This window comes from Arabidopsis lyrata, assembly GCF_000004255.2.
Source record: "Arabidopsis lyrata subsp. lyrata unplaced genomic scaffold ARALYscaffold_4, whole genome shotgun sequence".
Taxonomy (NCBI): domain Eukaryota; kingdom Viridiplantae; phylum Streptophyta; class Magnoliopsida; order Brassicales; family Brassicaceae; genus Arabidopsis; species Arabidopsis lyrata.
Genome location: NW_003302552.1, coordinates 12,794,305 through 12,810,726, shown reverse-complemented (window position 1 = coordinate 12,810,726; position 16,422 = coordinate 12,794,305). Strand labels below are relative to the sequence as shown.

Here is a 16,422-nt window from a genome sequence, read left to right as displayed (position 1 = left end):
GTCATATAATTCGAGTTAATTTGAAAGTTGCTTTCAAATAGTTTCCATGTATATTGTTAAATCTAGTGTGTGTTTTTGGACCAACCCGTGAAAATAATTTATAATTGTATCTTAAAATACTAATTAGGATTTCACCTGTGATATACTGTCCCATTTTAGATAATTGTAGATATACTGTCCCATTTTAGATAATTGTAAAAATTAAAGAAAGATCCGAATGACTCAATTTCGGGTCTGAATAAAATAACGACATGATTAAATGCTCAATTTGTTCTTAAAAATGTTAATATAGATTACACACATATTTTTATTCATCGATTGAGTAATATATGTCCGTTTTAAAAAATTTGAATTGTAACATATGCAGAAAAAAAAAAACTAAAATTTACTAACTATTTATATATTTTATAATAATTTAAAATAATATAAATATAAGATCAAATAAAAGTGAAATAAGAATCATATATTTATGTTTAAATTAGGTAGAGAAGTTTTAGGAAATTAGTGTAAATTTGTTATATTAGCATTAAATCATCATATTTGATTTCTTTATCTATAAAAATCGTGGAGAATATACCATAAATAAAGCGTTTAAATATAGTAATTAGTTGAGAAAGTATATATATTTTAGATTTTATTAATTATTTTCGTTTTTTAATTTTGCCAAAATTTAAGGAAAGATCCGATTGAAGATTTCCGGGTCAAAATTAAATAAATTTGACCCGATTTGGGTACCCCAAAAACTGCTGCAAAAATGTATAGTAGATAGTGTTTTAGCATATATATATATATATATATATATATATATGCATAAATAATTAATTACCCGTTAACGGTTAACCTCATCATGTCTAGAAACAAAAGAAAATCGATGAATTTGGTATTTTTTTTTATTTTAATAGCCAAAACCCAAAAGGCCCAAAACTAATCATAAATCTGGTCATGGATAATACAAAACGGATCAGGCCTAGTATCTCTTTCAGGCCCAAATTAATTTAGTAAGGACTCTCAAAATGGCGGGAGAGGGAGAGAGAAAGCTTCTCTAAATCTCTCTCCACCGTCTAAAGAATCTTTCCGACGCCGGAGACGTAAAACCAAAAATGTCAAACAAACTCATCGGAGAAATGGGTCTTCACACCAAAATCTCAAACATCTTCGCCGCAAGAAACATCATCACCGCCAAGGTTTTCTCAATCAACCCATCCTTTTTTTCTATTTTTCCGATGAGAGATTCTTACTTAGGTTGTGGTGATTCAGGATGCATTATCAATGACAGAGTTTGAACTAATGGAGCTTTTAGATGTTGGAATGAAAGAGATTAGATTAGCAATTGCATTGATTAGTGAAGCTACTTCTCCGCCATGTCAATCAGTAAGCTCTCTTTTGTTGTTACAAATGATGGATATGGTTTGTGTGATCTTTAATCTAATGTTGGAGAAGGCTCGATCTTTGTTGGAGAAAAAGGTCGAAAACGAGCACTTATTAGGTCATCTTCCTACACATTTGAAGGGGTTAGATGAAACTTTGTGCGGTGGTATACCGTTTGGTGTTCTTACTGAGTTAGTTGGTCCACCTGGTATTGGTAAATCACAGGTTAGTTTCTTCCAAGATTGAAGATTTCGTAATATCGCATTGTTGTATAGTTAAGTCGAAAGTTGTTAACTTTGTTTCTGTTTGATGAGAAATGCTCATGTATATGTATCTATCTAGCTATGTTTCTTCTATCCTCTTTGCTTCAGTGTGTTTGCATACAGTAAAAGGTTTTCTCTACTATGCAGTTTTGCATGAAACTTGCCTTATCGGCCTCGTTTCCAGTAGCGTATGGAGGATTAGATGGTCGTGTGATATACATAGATGTGGAATCCAAGTTTAGTTCAAGAAGGTAAACTGATTTATTTTGTTTTCCCAGCATGGTTTTATTTTGTGCACAAATACTCAGAGAATGTATCTTTCAGGGTGATAGAGATGGGACTGAAAAGCTTCCCTGAAGTGTTTCACCTTAAAGGAATGGCACAAGAGGTTGTTTGGTACAGCTATCTGGTTTATCTGTGTTTTATTCATGCCTTTTGGTAAAGTCTTGTCATATTCCAGATTGCTTACATGACTATTCGGAGTGCAGATGGCTGGAAGAATCCTTGTTTTGCGGCCGACATCTTTAGCTAACTTTACTGAAAGGTCCGTAAGATTTCACTCATTGTTTTGTTATTGTAGGCTTGTAGGACATATTGGATGAATATGACATAGTCAGTTTTACTTGGTAGCTAATAAGAGCTTGCTCTCAACTTCGGTTACTGGCAATTGAATTACTTATCAAATTCGGTCTATATGAGTAGAGAAATTTTGAGAGTACAGCTAAGAACTATTATCATGCTGTGGTAGTTCAATTTTCATCTTCTTTCTAATTGGCAGTATACAAGAACTCAAGGATTCAATTCTTCAAAACCAAGTAAAGCTTCTAGTGATTGATAGTATGACAGCTCTTCTTTCAGGGTTAGTCTAATTTCTATTTCCTGCTGATCATTTTCAAGTCATTCTTGCTCCCTTGGTGACCCTAGTAACAAGGTATTTGGTTTAAGTTTTTGTTATTTTGATTGATTTTCAGCGAAAACAAACAAGGAGCTCAGAGACAGCCTCAGTTGGGTTGGCATATTTCTTTCTTAAAGTATGAACGTTAGTCTCATGTCAGCTCAAAGCTTGTAACTTTTCTTCACATCAGCTCTTCATCTGTAGAATGATTGACATTGGTTCTCTGACATTTTCAGATCGCTTGCTGAATTTTCACGGATTCCTATAGTGGTGACTAATCAAGTTAGATCTCAAAACCGCGATGAAACTAGTCAGTATTCTTTCCAAGGTACAATAAACAGAAACTGAAGTATCTTTTTTGTTGTTTTGTGATCCTTGTTAATTCCCATTCTCCACAGTCATATATTTCCTTGGCAACAGCTAGACTAAAAGATGGATTTCAAGAACACACAAAGACTTATGATTCACACCTTGTTGCTGCGTTGGGGATTAACTGGGCTCATGCTGTAACGATCCGGCTGGTTCTTGAAGCCAAGTCAGGCAAGATTTAACCAATTTCATGCAAGGTCTCAGTAACTACCAAGAATGTTCGTTCATATGATTGGCTTTACGCTTTCTGCAGGTCAGAGAATCATTAAGGTGGCAAAATCTCCTATGTCGCCTCCTTTAGCCTTCCCGTTCCATATAACATCAGCTGGGATTTCATTGTTGAGCGACAACGGGACTGAACTGAAAGGCCCCGGAATCAATACCATTCATGCTCGAGGTATAACTGATCCTGATTATGTCGCTCCATGTCCTACAAACTTTATTAATGATCACATTTTAGCATGAATCCAACTTGAGCTGATAAAGAGAATCTGCTTAAACAAGTCATAAGCCCGCTGTTGCATTTTGTTGATAATATTTTGAGTAACACTAATGATGCGGAGAATGCAGGGCACAGCGACATGATTAATTTTCACGCGGACTGCTCGTAGTGAAGCAAAGGCGGCCTGTTACGATAATCAACAAGAGACACCAACATCAACTTCCAAATTCTGCATATAAGCACAATAGTAAGTCATAAGTAGGAAAGACTAATAGTTAGACATTGATATATAGGCTTCAATGTTACCGATGAAACAGATGATTAGCGATTAAGTCTCACAATTGGTATATTCATTATATGTTTGGTAAGTTAGATCTATGCACTCTATATAACTTCTTTGCTTTTTTGGTAAATGTTTTGTTTGATTTGTGTGTTCTCTCATATGAAGAAAATGTTTATCTTTCTTGGTCTCTTGTCAAGTCAAAAATTATATTTTCTTTATTTAGTGACAAGAAAAGACTTGATAAAGAGGACGTGATGGTTTATCTTATATTATCTTCTTTTTGCCTCTTAAGTCTAGTGTCTTTTGGTTGGTTATTGCCTTGTTGCTTCTGTGTTTAGTTTAAGGGTTTGTCAACTTTCGTTTTGGCTTTAGTTTTTATGCTCTTTGTGTCATAGTGTCTTTAGTTTCCCTTACATAGGGTCTAGTTTCCGGGGAATTCTCGTTTTCCTCCGGCTTTGTCTCCGGGGACTTACCGTTGTCCGCCGGCTTTGCTTCCCTCTTTTGGACGTTGTATTCTACTTCGGTTCCACAACAAATTTATCAATAAAATTTCAAGTGACAAAAAAAAAATATTATCTTCGTTTCCTTTTTAATATTCCACTGCTCGACTCAATTCTATGGGAATCATCTTCTGAAAAAATGAATCATCAAATGTGTCATCTAGTCACTTCATGTATAGGAATCGGTGAAAGTAGCAACCCCAATTTTAAATTTAATCTGGTCCATAACACTAATTTTTAATTTAACATGTAACGTATTTCCTTACAAAATTAAGGTGATTATGATTTAAGTTGTTGAGTTTAGGAATTGGATTTCACGATTTGGGGTTTAAATATAATAAAGGCAAAAGAAAAAAAGCAAAATACTTGTCAAGTTAACTTCAAAAAATTTGACTTGTCAAAGTTTTAAGAAATTTGTAAAAATTTTGAAAATACATTACTTTTTGAAATATGTGCTAACATAGATATGTTGATGTCATGGTGTGAAACTAAGCTAACTCATTAAGTGCCTATCAACTCAAATGTAAGAATACGACTTACAAGGTTAGAAATTAGCCTTACAAAATTTTAACTATTTCCTTTAATTAACCCTCAAATTCGGATTGGATCTTTCAGATAGTGGCATCATCAGTAGGCAAGAGCTTTAAATGCCAAGTCTTCTCTACACGTCAACTCGTAAAGTATCAACATTAAGGTAGCTTGATTAATGATAGTAAAACATTTTTCATTTAAGCAAAATTTGGTGTAATCAATAAAGAAAGTCAAATAAATTTATTTGTTTAATTCTTTTATATATATTGGAAAAACCTCATGTCAACATCATACATTTCTTATAGACAGTTGTCGGGTTCATCTCTTCTTAAATCTAATTAATAACAAAAAAAAAATTCCCCTAGTGATAAAGAAAAATCTGGTTCTGAAGAGTATGATATTTTACTTAAACCGGCTAATCATAATTAATTCAAGGATGACATCATACTCCATGCCCCATGATTATTATATTAATCTATCTTTTATCGTTATTTTAGTTTAAGAAGCCACTAGAAAACTTCATGGGTACTAAATATACTAAATTGGATACGTTTTTTAATTGATGGCATCCACTGCATTTGGATTCGATGAACCAATTATCTTATTTAATTCGTCTCTTAAATATAATATTAGAAACATATATCTATGCAGATGTATACAATAGATTCACGCATAAATGTTGTTGGAGGCAATGAGTTGATTTGATAATAATGCTTGTGATCACGTTAACATTTTGGTGTGAACCAATAATCATATCCTTTTCTTTAAAATGTTTTAGTACATTTAGACTCTCTCTTTACATAATCATTTTACATAACATACAATTTCTTATTCCATATCTAATATTTTTATCTTTCAAGATGTTAATATATGTGATGTCCAAAACAATGAATAAATTTCAATATAAAGAGAGATATTATCCTCGTTTCTGTAATTTATTTATGTATGCAGGTGCCTTCAGACCCACTTTGGGAATTGTTTTGAAGATAAGCAAACTTATATTTTGATTACTTGAGTGATTTCAGAGCGAGTTAAAATGATTCAAACGAATTATTATTAGAGAAATTGTTAAAAATGCCCCTTTTTCAATACCCCTTTTCAAAAATGCCCCCTTTGAGAGTCCATTTTTAAGTTTGCCCTCTTTTAATTTTTAATGACCATTTTACCCTTATTTGAAACAAAATTAGGTCCACAAAATACAAAATATTTTTTGGCGGGAAAAGTGATCCCGCAATTTTCCCGCCAAAACACTTGTAAAAACCTTTAAAAAACCTTGTTAAATTTTCCCGTAAAAATTTTTCCCGCCAAAAAAATTTTTTTGCGGAAAAAGTGATTCCGCAATTTTTTTTGCGAAATTTTTTTGGCGGGAAAATTTTTGGCGGGAAAAATTTACAAGGTATTTTAAAGGTTTTACAGAGTATTTACAAGTGTTTTGTAAGGTTTTACAATGTATTTTAAAAGGTTTTACAAGGTACTTATAAGGTTTTATAAGGTATTTATAACTTGTAAAACCTTATAAAAAACTTGTAAAACCTTATAACTTGTAAAAACCTTATAAAATAGCTTGTAAAATCTTATAATATCTTATAAATACCTTGTAAATACATTGTAAAACCTTTTAAAATACATTGTAAAACCTTATAAATACCTTGTAAAAAACCTTTAAAATACCTTGTAAATTTTTGGCGGGAAAAATTTTCCCGCCAAAAATTTAACGCCAAAAAAATTGCGGAATCACTTTTCCCGCAAAAAAAAATTTTTGGCGGGAAAATTTTTTGGCGGGAAAATTTTACAAGGTATTTTAAAGGTTTTACAAGTTTTTACGAGTGTTTTGGCGGGAAAAATTGCGGGATCACTTTTCCCGCCAAAAAATATTTTGTATTTTGTGGACCTAATTTTGTTATATTTCCTTATATATTTGTGATATCTTTTATTAAAAGAAGGGTAATTTAGTCATTTTGTACATTAAAAGGGGTATTTTTAAAAATGGACAGCCAAAGGGGGCATTTTTGAAAAGGGGTATTAAAAAAGGGGCATTTTTGTGAGTCTCCCTTATTATTATTTTATTTTTCACAGTGGTATTTTTTGTCGTTTTTCAGACTGATTTAAGAAATTATTCAAACGAATTATGTTTAGTTGTTGTCATGTTCTTTATGATTATTATTATTATTATTATTAAGTCATGATGGTCGCTTGGCATGTTATGTATAATTCATGTAACAAGAGGATGAAAAGAGATACAAATTGATAATTCTGAAAGAGTAACGATTAATGTATTTAGTTTTTGGCTCATATATATTATCAATATTTGGGATGGAATATTGAATCTTTTACATAATTTTGAAGCGTAAAAGATTGAGATGTATTTGATAAACATCGTTCGTTGAAATTGTGTCGATTAGATAGAAACACGTTTGATCTTGATTTTATATTTCCAAAAATTAACAAAAGCAATAACATTACGTACGCTCCTAACCTTTTATCATACGAGAAATATCTGCTAGCTATATGATGATCGTGAATCACATGATTTTCTTCCAGCTATTATTCTAATTTTTAATTAAAATTTTCAAAGCTAAAGTAATATATATAAGAGATATATTGATCCATATATTTCTTTATAAAAAAAATTACACCATTTTGTTTAACCAGATAATCCAATATTTAACAAGAGAAAATAAACATTTAACTAAATAAAACCAAATTATTTTAAAACTGAGTTGCACTATCGATAGAAAAGTATCTGATACATAGCTTGGTTTATGGTTCTACATGTTCAATCTAACTCATAATTTATTTCTATACTCAAAATAAATTTAAGTTTTATCTAATTAGTTTTACGTTTTATATAAGTCTTAATTCTCGAGTTTAAATTATTCATATACATCATTAATCTTTGGTGAAGAAGACTCAAGTATGTGTCTCAAAAGGTTGTTTTTCTTAGAACAAAAAAGGACAGACTGTCTTTTTTTTGGTTGCTGCAAAACAAAAGTTCATTACCAAAAAAACAAAGGTTGTAAGAAAACAAAAAGAAATGAACGGTCAGGAAACGACCACGTTAACCCATAGAGATATCAAAACCTCGTACACTATTCTTGCCGACAAGAGATTCTCACCATTAATGGAAACACTGCTTTTGTACTTGGCTAAATTATTATAAAGAAATTTTCTTATTTTGTCCAATCTCATTAGTATTCATTCATTCATGTTGGATGATGTACACTGCAAGTCCCTCCACATAACTTATTATATTCTATCAAAAGATATCCATATGCTCTTTTTTATATCAATTGCGTAATGGTCCCTTGTTTCTTCGTTGGTTTAAGATGATTTTGAAACTTCGTTTGATATAGTCTATGTTAACAATACTTTATTATAATATAGTGTATTATTGTAAGGTCCTCCACTGTCTTTATACAATTTTTCGTTTGCACTTAGTTTGTCGTTACCCAAATCAACAATGATCCGTTATTTGAAAAGTTGTAGAAAATTGTCGACATCAATTATATATCCTCAATACTGTCGACATCAATTATATATCCTCTTTTCGTAGTATTGATCTTATAGAAAGAAAAAAATTGTTTCATAAACAAAAATATTCTGTATTTATCAATATTACTTAAGAGTAAATGCATATTGATATTTAAGAGCCTAATACTCTCAAATGCTCATAGATTTTCGCATACATCTAAGACAAACAATTCGATATCGGTAAACGAAATGAAGATCGTATATCTCTCAAATGTTCTTGGAAGTGTTTAGGGAAGAAATGTTCAAGTATGATGAAAATGTTACAGAAAAATATGCCCATTCTAAAGGGAGCCAAATCTCATAGTTGTAACTTTGTTTGATATTCACGCAAAATTGGAAGCACCTTGACGTGGTGATGAAAAAATTAGTTTGGAACGTCACATTGCTTTGTCAAATCTTCTATATTGACTATTTTTACTTGATCACCATGAGAATGGTTCCTTCAAAGTTGTATTTTCGAGAGATTTTTTTATTTATTTTTCTTCTCTTTGAGTTTTGATGCATCAAGCATTTAGGTTGGTTGTTTGATTTGTATTACTAGACTTAAAAATAGTACTGATTCATTTGTGAGTCCTTTTCTTCATGTTTTTGATATATAGTGCGTTCGACTAAATAATTAAAATTAAATTAACTTAGTTTTTCTAAAAATACAAGAACATAGAGGCTGTGACTGGTTAAAAAGTTAGAAGAAATGAAAAGAAAAAATAGAAGAAAATAAATGTCACATCAAGAAGAAAAATGAATTCTATGTTGTAAACTGTGTCTTTCATTAATAGAATAGGGGATATATATACAAGGATAATAGTAGGATACAGAGAATAAGGTAAAACCCTAATGGGCTGTGGGCCGGTTATGGAGTCCATCCATATGGTTTATAACACTCCCCTTGGAAGACATAACCGTGCCCGATACTAAACCGGGATCTCTATAATGCGCTGGGGAATGTTGCCTCATTAAAACCTTACCAGGAAAACCCAGTGGGACAAAACCATGGTGAAGGAAAAAGAGTACAACACGCATTACTCCCCCTGATTTGAGCATCACTGTAGATCCTTAAGTCCGCACATCCCGATCTGATGAATGAGTTTCTAGAACGTTGAAGTCGGTAATGATTTGGTGAATAGGTCGGCTGAATTCTCACTTGACCGGATCTGTTGAACTTTGACATGACCGTCCTTCTGTAATTCATGAGTGAAGAAGAACTTTGGCAAAATGTGCTTCGTCCGGTCTCTCTTAATGTAGCCATCCTTGAGTTGAGCAATACAGGCTGTGTTGTCTTCAAATATGATGGTCTTTGATGTAGTAGTAGTAGTAGTAGTAGTAGTAGTAGCTGCGCCTTAAGGAAGGCTGCGCCTTAAGGAAGGCTGCGCCTTAAGGAAGGCTGCCTACGTACCCGTGGGAAGGGATCAAGCCACACGTAATTCCTATTCATTGACCATGCCATAATCTGATCTTATGAATAACCTGCATCAGCAAATCAAGCTAAACCAAAGCAAACTTGACCTTCTTTGGTTAGATCATTATAGAATAAACCCAAGTAAACAACGCAGGAAGAATAAACTTTAAAATTTAACCAAACCTTCCTTTAAACCTTTCCAGTGCCTTGGGTTGATCATGAACTAAATTTAGACAGGAGACTCACGGCAAAACAAATGTTTGGTCTAGTGTGTCTAACCAAATTCATTAGAACTCCTATGGCACTGAGGTATGGCATTTCCAGACTGAATGGATCACTATCCAATCTGAGGCTTCTCACCACCATTGGGCCTGGTCAATGGGCGGGCCTGGTCCTTATTAAATTTCCTTGAGTACTCTTTCAGTGTATGCCATTTGATGCACAAGGATTCCATTATTCACGTACTCAGGTTGTAATCCCAAACAGAACTTAATTATTGCCTAGGTCTTTCATTTGAGATTCTTTCTTTAGATATACTCAACTGTTTGGGCGATTACCCAGAGGTTTAAATCATTCATATACACTTCTATGATTACAAATCCTTTGTTTGCAAACTTCTTGATAAAAATACATGGACTGATCGGATCGTTTTTATAGCCTTCTCTGATGAGATATTCACTTAACCGGTTATACCACATATGTCCGCTTTGTTTCAGTCCATATAAGGATTTGTCCAGCCTTATGCAGTGCTGTTCTCGAGAATCTTTCTTATCTTTGAGCTCATACCCTCTGGTAATCTCATATATTATCCAGTGGACTTATATAAATATGCAGGCATTACATCCATTAGCCGCAAATCTTTCTCTTTTATACAGCCAGACTAAGCAAAGATTTAAATGTCTTAGCATCCACCACAGGGGAGTATATTTCCTCTATTTCTGGTCTTTGTGTGAATCCTTATGCGATAAGCCGTGTCTGATATATTACGCTTTCACTATGTTTATTTCACACAATCACAAAGACTCATTTGTCCCACTGGCTTTACATTGAATGGTGTCCTTTGTATTGGACCAAACACATTCTTCTTCTTAATGATTCTTAGCTCCACGTTTTATGGTCTTGTACCATTTTAATCAATCAGGTCTTTGAGTGCACTCTAGTATAGACGTGGGCTCCTGATCCTCATTCATTTCAGTTGCTACCTTGTGCGCAAATATTTTATCATTGATGTCGACATCTTTTCGGTTCCATTGTATTCTAGACATGATATAGTTTATAGAGATCTCTTTACACCTTCAGGACCTTGAGGTTTGGCGTCCCAAACCTCATTGATTGGTACCTTAGGGTTATGTCTATTAGCCGGCCATGTCTATGGTTTCTTGAACCTTCTCGGTTTCCCTTGCACCTTTCTTTGATTTCCGAGGGTTCTTGTCTTTGGAACCTTTTGGGTCTACCACATTTCTTACGTGTTGTAGCCTCTGTAGCAACTTGATTGTGTTCCTTGTGAACATCAATACGTACTGGTGCATTACAAGCTGGTATGTACGATTTTGTTACTCTCTTTGGGTCATTATAGGAATCTTGGCAACTGTTTTAGCTAGCTTTTGCAGATATATAGTCTTTTGGATCTCTGATGGAGTCCGAGGATCTTGCCATGTGAAGGATGTTTGATTCCATGTAAGTTCTTTGACCAGCTTGTTAGTCTCTCCACCCAGTGTTGGGAAAACGGATTCATTGAGATGACAATCCTTGAATCTGGCCTTTGGCTCGAGATATTTAATGATGGTGGGAGAATCATTGTTAACGTATATTCCCATCCCCTTTTGAGGTCCCATCATTTTCTCTCTGTGGTGGTGCAATGGGTACATAGACTGAACACCCAAATGTCTTAAGATGGGAAACGTCTGGCTCATGACCCGTTAGCAATTGGGATGAGGAATATCTATGCTCACTAGAATGGCCTGATGCGTATAAGCTCTTGTTGCATGTAATATTGTGTGTCCCCAAGCAGCTACTGTCAGTTCAAGTATGGACATGTGCCACGGGGTATACTACTCTCCCCCTCATGGACATACTGTAGCCATAAAACGCTTGGGACATAATTTACCAGCATTATCTAGACATATAGTCTTAAGTATGTGGGCTCACAGACTTATGGTCTGGGCCAGCAATCTAGCAAACACCAAGTTTCTAGTTGCTTTGACTGGTGATGACCTTAGTATGGGTTTCCCTTGTGTACATGTTGCACACGTGAGGTCCTTAAGAAGTGTGCCCTTTTGATTTTAATATCAGCTTTACGCATCATGTTAGAACCAGGCTGGCCAAGTCGGTCATGCCATTAGTGAATTTCTCAGTAAACCCTTTTGTTTACTATATTAGCCTCTATCATATTGACCTTGGCATAATAAAGGTCTATGACGCGGGTATAGTCTCTAAGACCTTCTCATGGTCTTGGGTGCTCTTAGTAATATATGGGAATCCTTTGTTCTCTTCACCCTTAGTTTCAATGTGGAAACCATTCAAACACATTTCTTTGAAACTCAACAAGCCCCTTTGAGCTGGGTGAATATGAAGCATCTGAGGATGCGTGCCCTTGGGAATATGGGCCTGCCATGGGCCTGCCCTTAGCCTTCACTAAATTTAGCTATACTCGCAATTTGGCTAATGAACCATGTCTTTAGATATTTCGTTTATTGAATTCTCATAGTCATCTATCTCATGGTCGAAATCTTCTTCACCATCGTGATGAACTAAATGAGCTTCTAGATTCTTTTCAAACTCTCTTGATAGAGATCAACGAGATGCTTAGGTGTCCTGCACGTCTTAGTCCAATGGTTTCCCCATTCCTCATCAGTGGCAAACAAGTTTATTTGAGTGTTGTGGTTTGGGTATACCGCGGCCTCTACCTCGATTACGACCAAAGTCGGGTCGGCGGCCTTAACCATATGAATGGTTTCCTTGATCATATAAATTATAATTGCCACTTCTACCACGTTCATTCCATTTACCATGACTGTGGCCATGATACTTATCTCTTGGGACGTGGTTAGACTCTTTAGTCTCTTTTAGGCTCTTTAGGCTCTTCAGCCCAATGGGCTTCTGGTAATGGGGTATGACCAGGAGGTCTCATTTCACTATTCATAACTCATTGTTTTGCTCAGCAAGTAGCAAAACAAGAGTTTAGACTTGCATATGTGGTCAAAACCTTTTTCACGATATTATTGCTGAGGCAATATATTGTTTGTGTGAAAGGTCGAGAATGCTTTCTCTAGCAAGTCATTCTCAGTAACTTCCTCACCACGGAATCTCAGTATTGACACTATTTTAAATAGTGATGAGTTATACTCATTCATGGATTTGAATTCCTGGAATCTGAGATTCTTTCGATCGAATCGGGCTTTTGGGTAATAGCACCGTTTTTTTTTTTTTTTTTCAACTCTGTCCTGAGGTCCAGAGGATTCTTAATAGTGAAGTACTGATTTTTGAGACTCTCATTGAGGTGATGGCGTATGTTAGTAATCGCCTTATATCTTTCTCTTCTGGTGACATTGTTTCCTTCCAGAATAGATTCACCAAGCCCTTTTTCATTTAGGACAATCTCATTGTCCAAAGCCCATTGTAAATAATTGTCACCAGAGGCATTGAGTGCCGTGTATTCATAATAGTTGATTTCTGATATCTATAATATATAGAGTTAAATGAGAACTCATGTAATCGGTTAGACCAAGTCATGCGGTATTTAAGACCGAGCCATGCTTGTCTTCAGCAAGTGTTTTCTAAACAATCATATTATATATATATGGATGAAATCAACCCTAGAAGATCGATCTAGTATGCAACAACCAAACAATCGGATCATACTAGATTAGGATATTAGGATTTCGCGGTTAAGTTTTAGGGTTTTAGCATCCGCGATTTATAGTACTAGGGTTTTTGCTAGGATTTCGGTTTTATGTATGGAACTTTCTATTTATGGAAACTTTTCTTATATGGAACTTTCCTTTTATGGAAAATTTCTATTTCTCATCTAGAAAGAAATCCTAAACAATTATGTACTTTAGGGTTTTGGAATATTTCCTTATGAAGGGGTTTCCTATTTTGGTAACTTTCCATTTTGGAAAACTTGCTATTTTAGGGAACCTTTTATTTTGGGAAACTTGCTATTTTACGAAACTTTCTATTTCTGTAAACTTTCCTTATATGGAACTTTCTATTTCTGGAAACTTTCCATTTATGGGAAGCTTGATCTTAAACCGTGACTTAGGGTTTATTAAACCGGTTTAACCTAGGATTTAGGGTTTCGGTTTACTTTCGGTTTAACCTAGGATTTATATTAAAACATTCAATCTATCATGCCATTAAACATCTTTCTATTCACTAACTTCTCAATTAATTCTCTAATCATAAATCAAATCACATGTGCCAATTTTCATGCAAATTTTATCTTATCAAACTTTAATTGGATCATGTATATAAAGCATAATAAATAACACTTATCTTAATTGGAGAAGATAACAGAGACCCGAGATCTGATACGGAGATTGGAAACAATTATGTCTCTTAGCTGGTTGGGACCTTCTACAAAATCTCAATATATATAATCCTGATTCCTGAGAAACTCAAAATTTTGCTCATGGAAACATGGCTATTATATATAGTGAATTAGAAATACATGTTATTATGATCATCAAATCAAACAATTAGAAATACATGTCACTTTACACATGCGTCAATCTATGATTTCGTTAGTCATATTCGATCAGACCAATATTAAAGCACGCATATGCAAGTTCAAACAAATCTTAATTAACAAGCACATATCCTCATGAAATTAAACCAGGGAATACCGAACCACAAAAACCAACGATTTGTTAATTTTCATTATTCATTGGTGATTTTCGAATCATAGAATAAAACATGTGTTACTCAATTATCAAGCAACTATACCAAGTACAATATCAATTAAAAATTCCACTAACAATATCTTTATTGTATATATTAAATTTATTAAGCACATATACTAAAACGTGATGGATTGGTGCTTATCAATTTGATAATCAATATAACATTAAACCAAACAATAAACAATAAATATCTCATACGGTTAGTTTTATCAAATCCCTAAATCAGTTTGTAAGTTAACGGAGATTATACGTAGTGGAATATGATCTAGTCATAAAGCATAACAATATAATATAAACTTAACTATAGCAAATCATAAAGCATGAGAAGAGACTAAGTAAATACTCTAATGGATCTGGGTAATTAAAACAATAGTCATCATAAGGAATAACGATCTCTATAATCAAGTGTGACGCGATCTCTTATATAGCATAATACGAACAATAATAAAAGGATGATGTTACTTATCTCTAGAATAAACCGTGTGATATGTGATCGGAGAACGTAAACGTTAGAATAGAGAGACACGATCGACTAGTGTTTCAAAAGATATTTCTCGTAGTAAAAGTGGCTAAGATTTGGTTTGCTTAGTCGGCTAGGGTTTTGGTTTTTGTGAGAGAGATTTAGGTTTCGGGATTTTTGGCTTTTAGGGTGAGGGACTATCGTGCTGATAACGTGTTGTAAACTGTGTCTTTCATTAATAGAATAGGGGATATATATACAAGGATAATAGTAGGATACAGAGAATAAGGTAAAACCCTAATGGGCTGTGGGCCGGTTATGGAGTCCATCCATATGGTTTATAACATTCTACTAGTTTTGAGGAAGGAAGAATTCCTCTCCTTTAGTTACTTTTTGATGTTTTCATCTGATATAATTTTCTTCTGATTTTTTTTGACTGGTGCATGCCAAGAAAATAAAAAATTTTCTCTTTTTCATTTCTTCTATTAAGGGTGACCAGTCACACCCAGAGTGAAAAAAAAAACAATTGCATGCTTGTTAAACATACATTTATAAATAATTTATTTTTTTCAATCAGTTCTGAAACCTTTATTAATTCTCTTGTTTGAAAAATCGCTAGGCGCTAGTCGGACGTTTGGTATGGGCATAGCGACTAATCGGAAAATCGGATTAAAATCAGAGATTAATCGGGGATTAGTTTTAGGGTTATTTTAATATTTTAAAAATATATTAATCTAGTATTGTTTTCAAAATCGTAGTAAAAACATAAAAATATATTTCAAAGCAAATTTTTATGATTTTTTTATTAAAAATTATGACTTTTATTAAAAATTTGAATATAAATTATTGTAAAGCATCACAAACTTTCAATTCAAATGTTTAAATAACAAAAAAAGAGTTGTTTTATACTTGCAATAAAAAAATACTCGGGATATGTAAGAATAGACGAAAAATAATAAGATTAGGCGGAAATTAATCGAATTTAGGCGGAGAGTAATCGGATGACTGATTTTTTAAGAGATTAGTTATTAATCGAGACGGAGATGATGGACCTAGCGATTAAGAGGGAAGGGTAAGCACGGATTTTTAGAACACGGATTAATTCTATCCATATATGTTCAACAACCTAATTAAATTGCTATATTTAACCATTTATTGCATCAGTTTGATTGGCAATGGAAGAAATAATTCAACCTCCCACGCTTCAAATTCTGCTACCAATCACATCAAATTTTCTTTCCTTTTTTCGGTGTGATTTTGATGTATGATTTTTGTTTTCTAAATGTGTCATATCGGCAATGGTGGTGTTTAGATATAAAAAAGGTCACTGGGAAAAAAAAAAATCGAAAAGCAGGGCAAAGTATCGTCCGTTGGATCATATACGTTGGCAACTCCACTACGTGGCATAACATTATTGGGTAGATAAGATTTTTTACATTATCACCAAAATTGACAAAAACAAAAAAAACTATTTTCTTTT

At 33.7% G+C, this 16,422-nt stretch overlaps 1 protein-coding gene across 3 annotated transcripts; it reads left to right on the top strand.

Annotated features, from left to right (window-relative positions):
• Positions 1-1,027: 1,027 nt before the first annotated feature.
• On the top strand, positions 1,028-4,190 carry LOC110228915 (DNA repair protein RAD51 homolog 2). Of its 3 annotated transcripts, none has more exons than XM_021027238.1 (12): positions 1,028-1,184; positions 1,258-1,371; positions 1,465-1,593; positions 1,779-1,882; positions 1,956-2,019; positions 2,120-2,175; positions 2,410-2,490; positions 2,603-2,662; positions 2,763-2,854; positions 2,947-3,066; positions 3,149-3,292; positions 3,466-4,190. In XM_021027238.1, the coding sequence occupies exons 1-12, from the start codon at positions 1,101-1,103 to the stop codon at positions 3,504-3,506; spliced, it is 1,089 nt and encodes a 362-aa protein (XP_020882897.1). In that variant the 5' UTR covers positions 1,028-1,100; the 3' UTR covers positions 3,507-4,190. The 3 variants fall into 3 exon arrangements, with proteins under 3 accessions (XP_020882897.1, XP_020882896.1, XP_020882895.1); XM_021027237.1 differs by having other exon boundaries at positions 1,459-1,593; XM_021027236.1 differs by having other exon boundaries at positions 1,441-1,593.
• The last annotated feature ends 12,232 nt before the right edge of the window (positions 4,191-16,422 follow it).

Coding starts and splice junctions, on each gene's coding strand:
- LOC110228915 (XM_021027236.1), top strand. CDS start 1,101: ATGTCAAACAAACTCATCGGAGAAATGGGTCTTCACACCAAAATCTCA. Junction 1,372..1,440: donor CTTCTCCGCCATGTCAATCA/GTAAGCTCTCTT, acceptor ATGTTGGAGAAG/GCTCGATCTTTGTTGGAGAA. Junction 2,020..2,119: donor TTAAAGGAATGGCACAAGAG/GTTGTTTGGTAC, acceptor TTCGGAGTGCAG/ATGGCTGGAAGAATCCTTGT.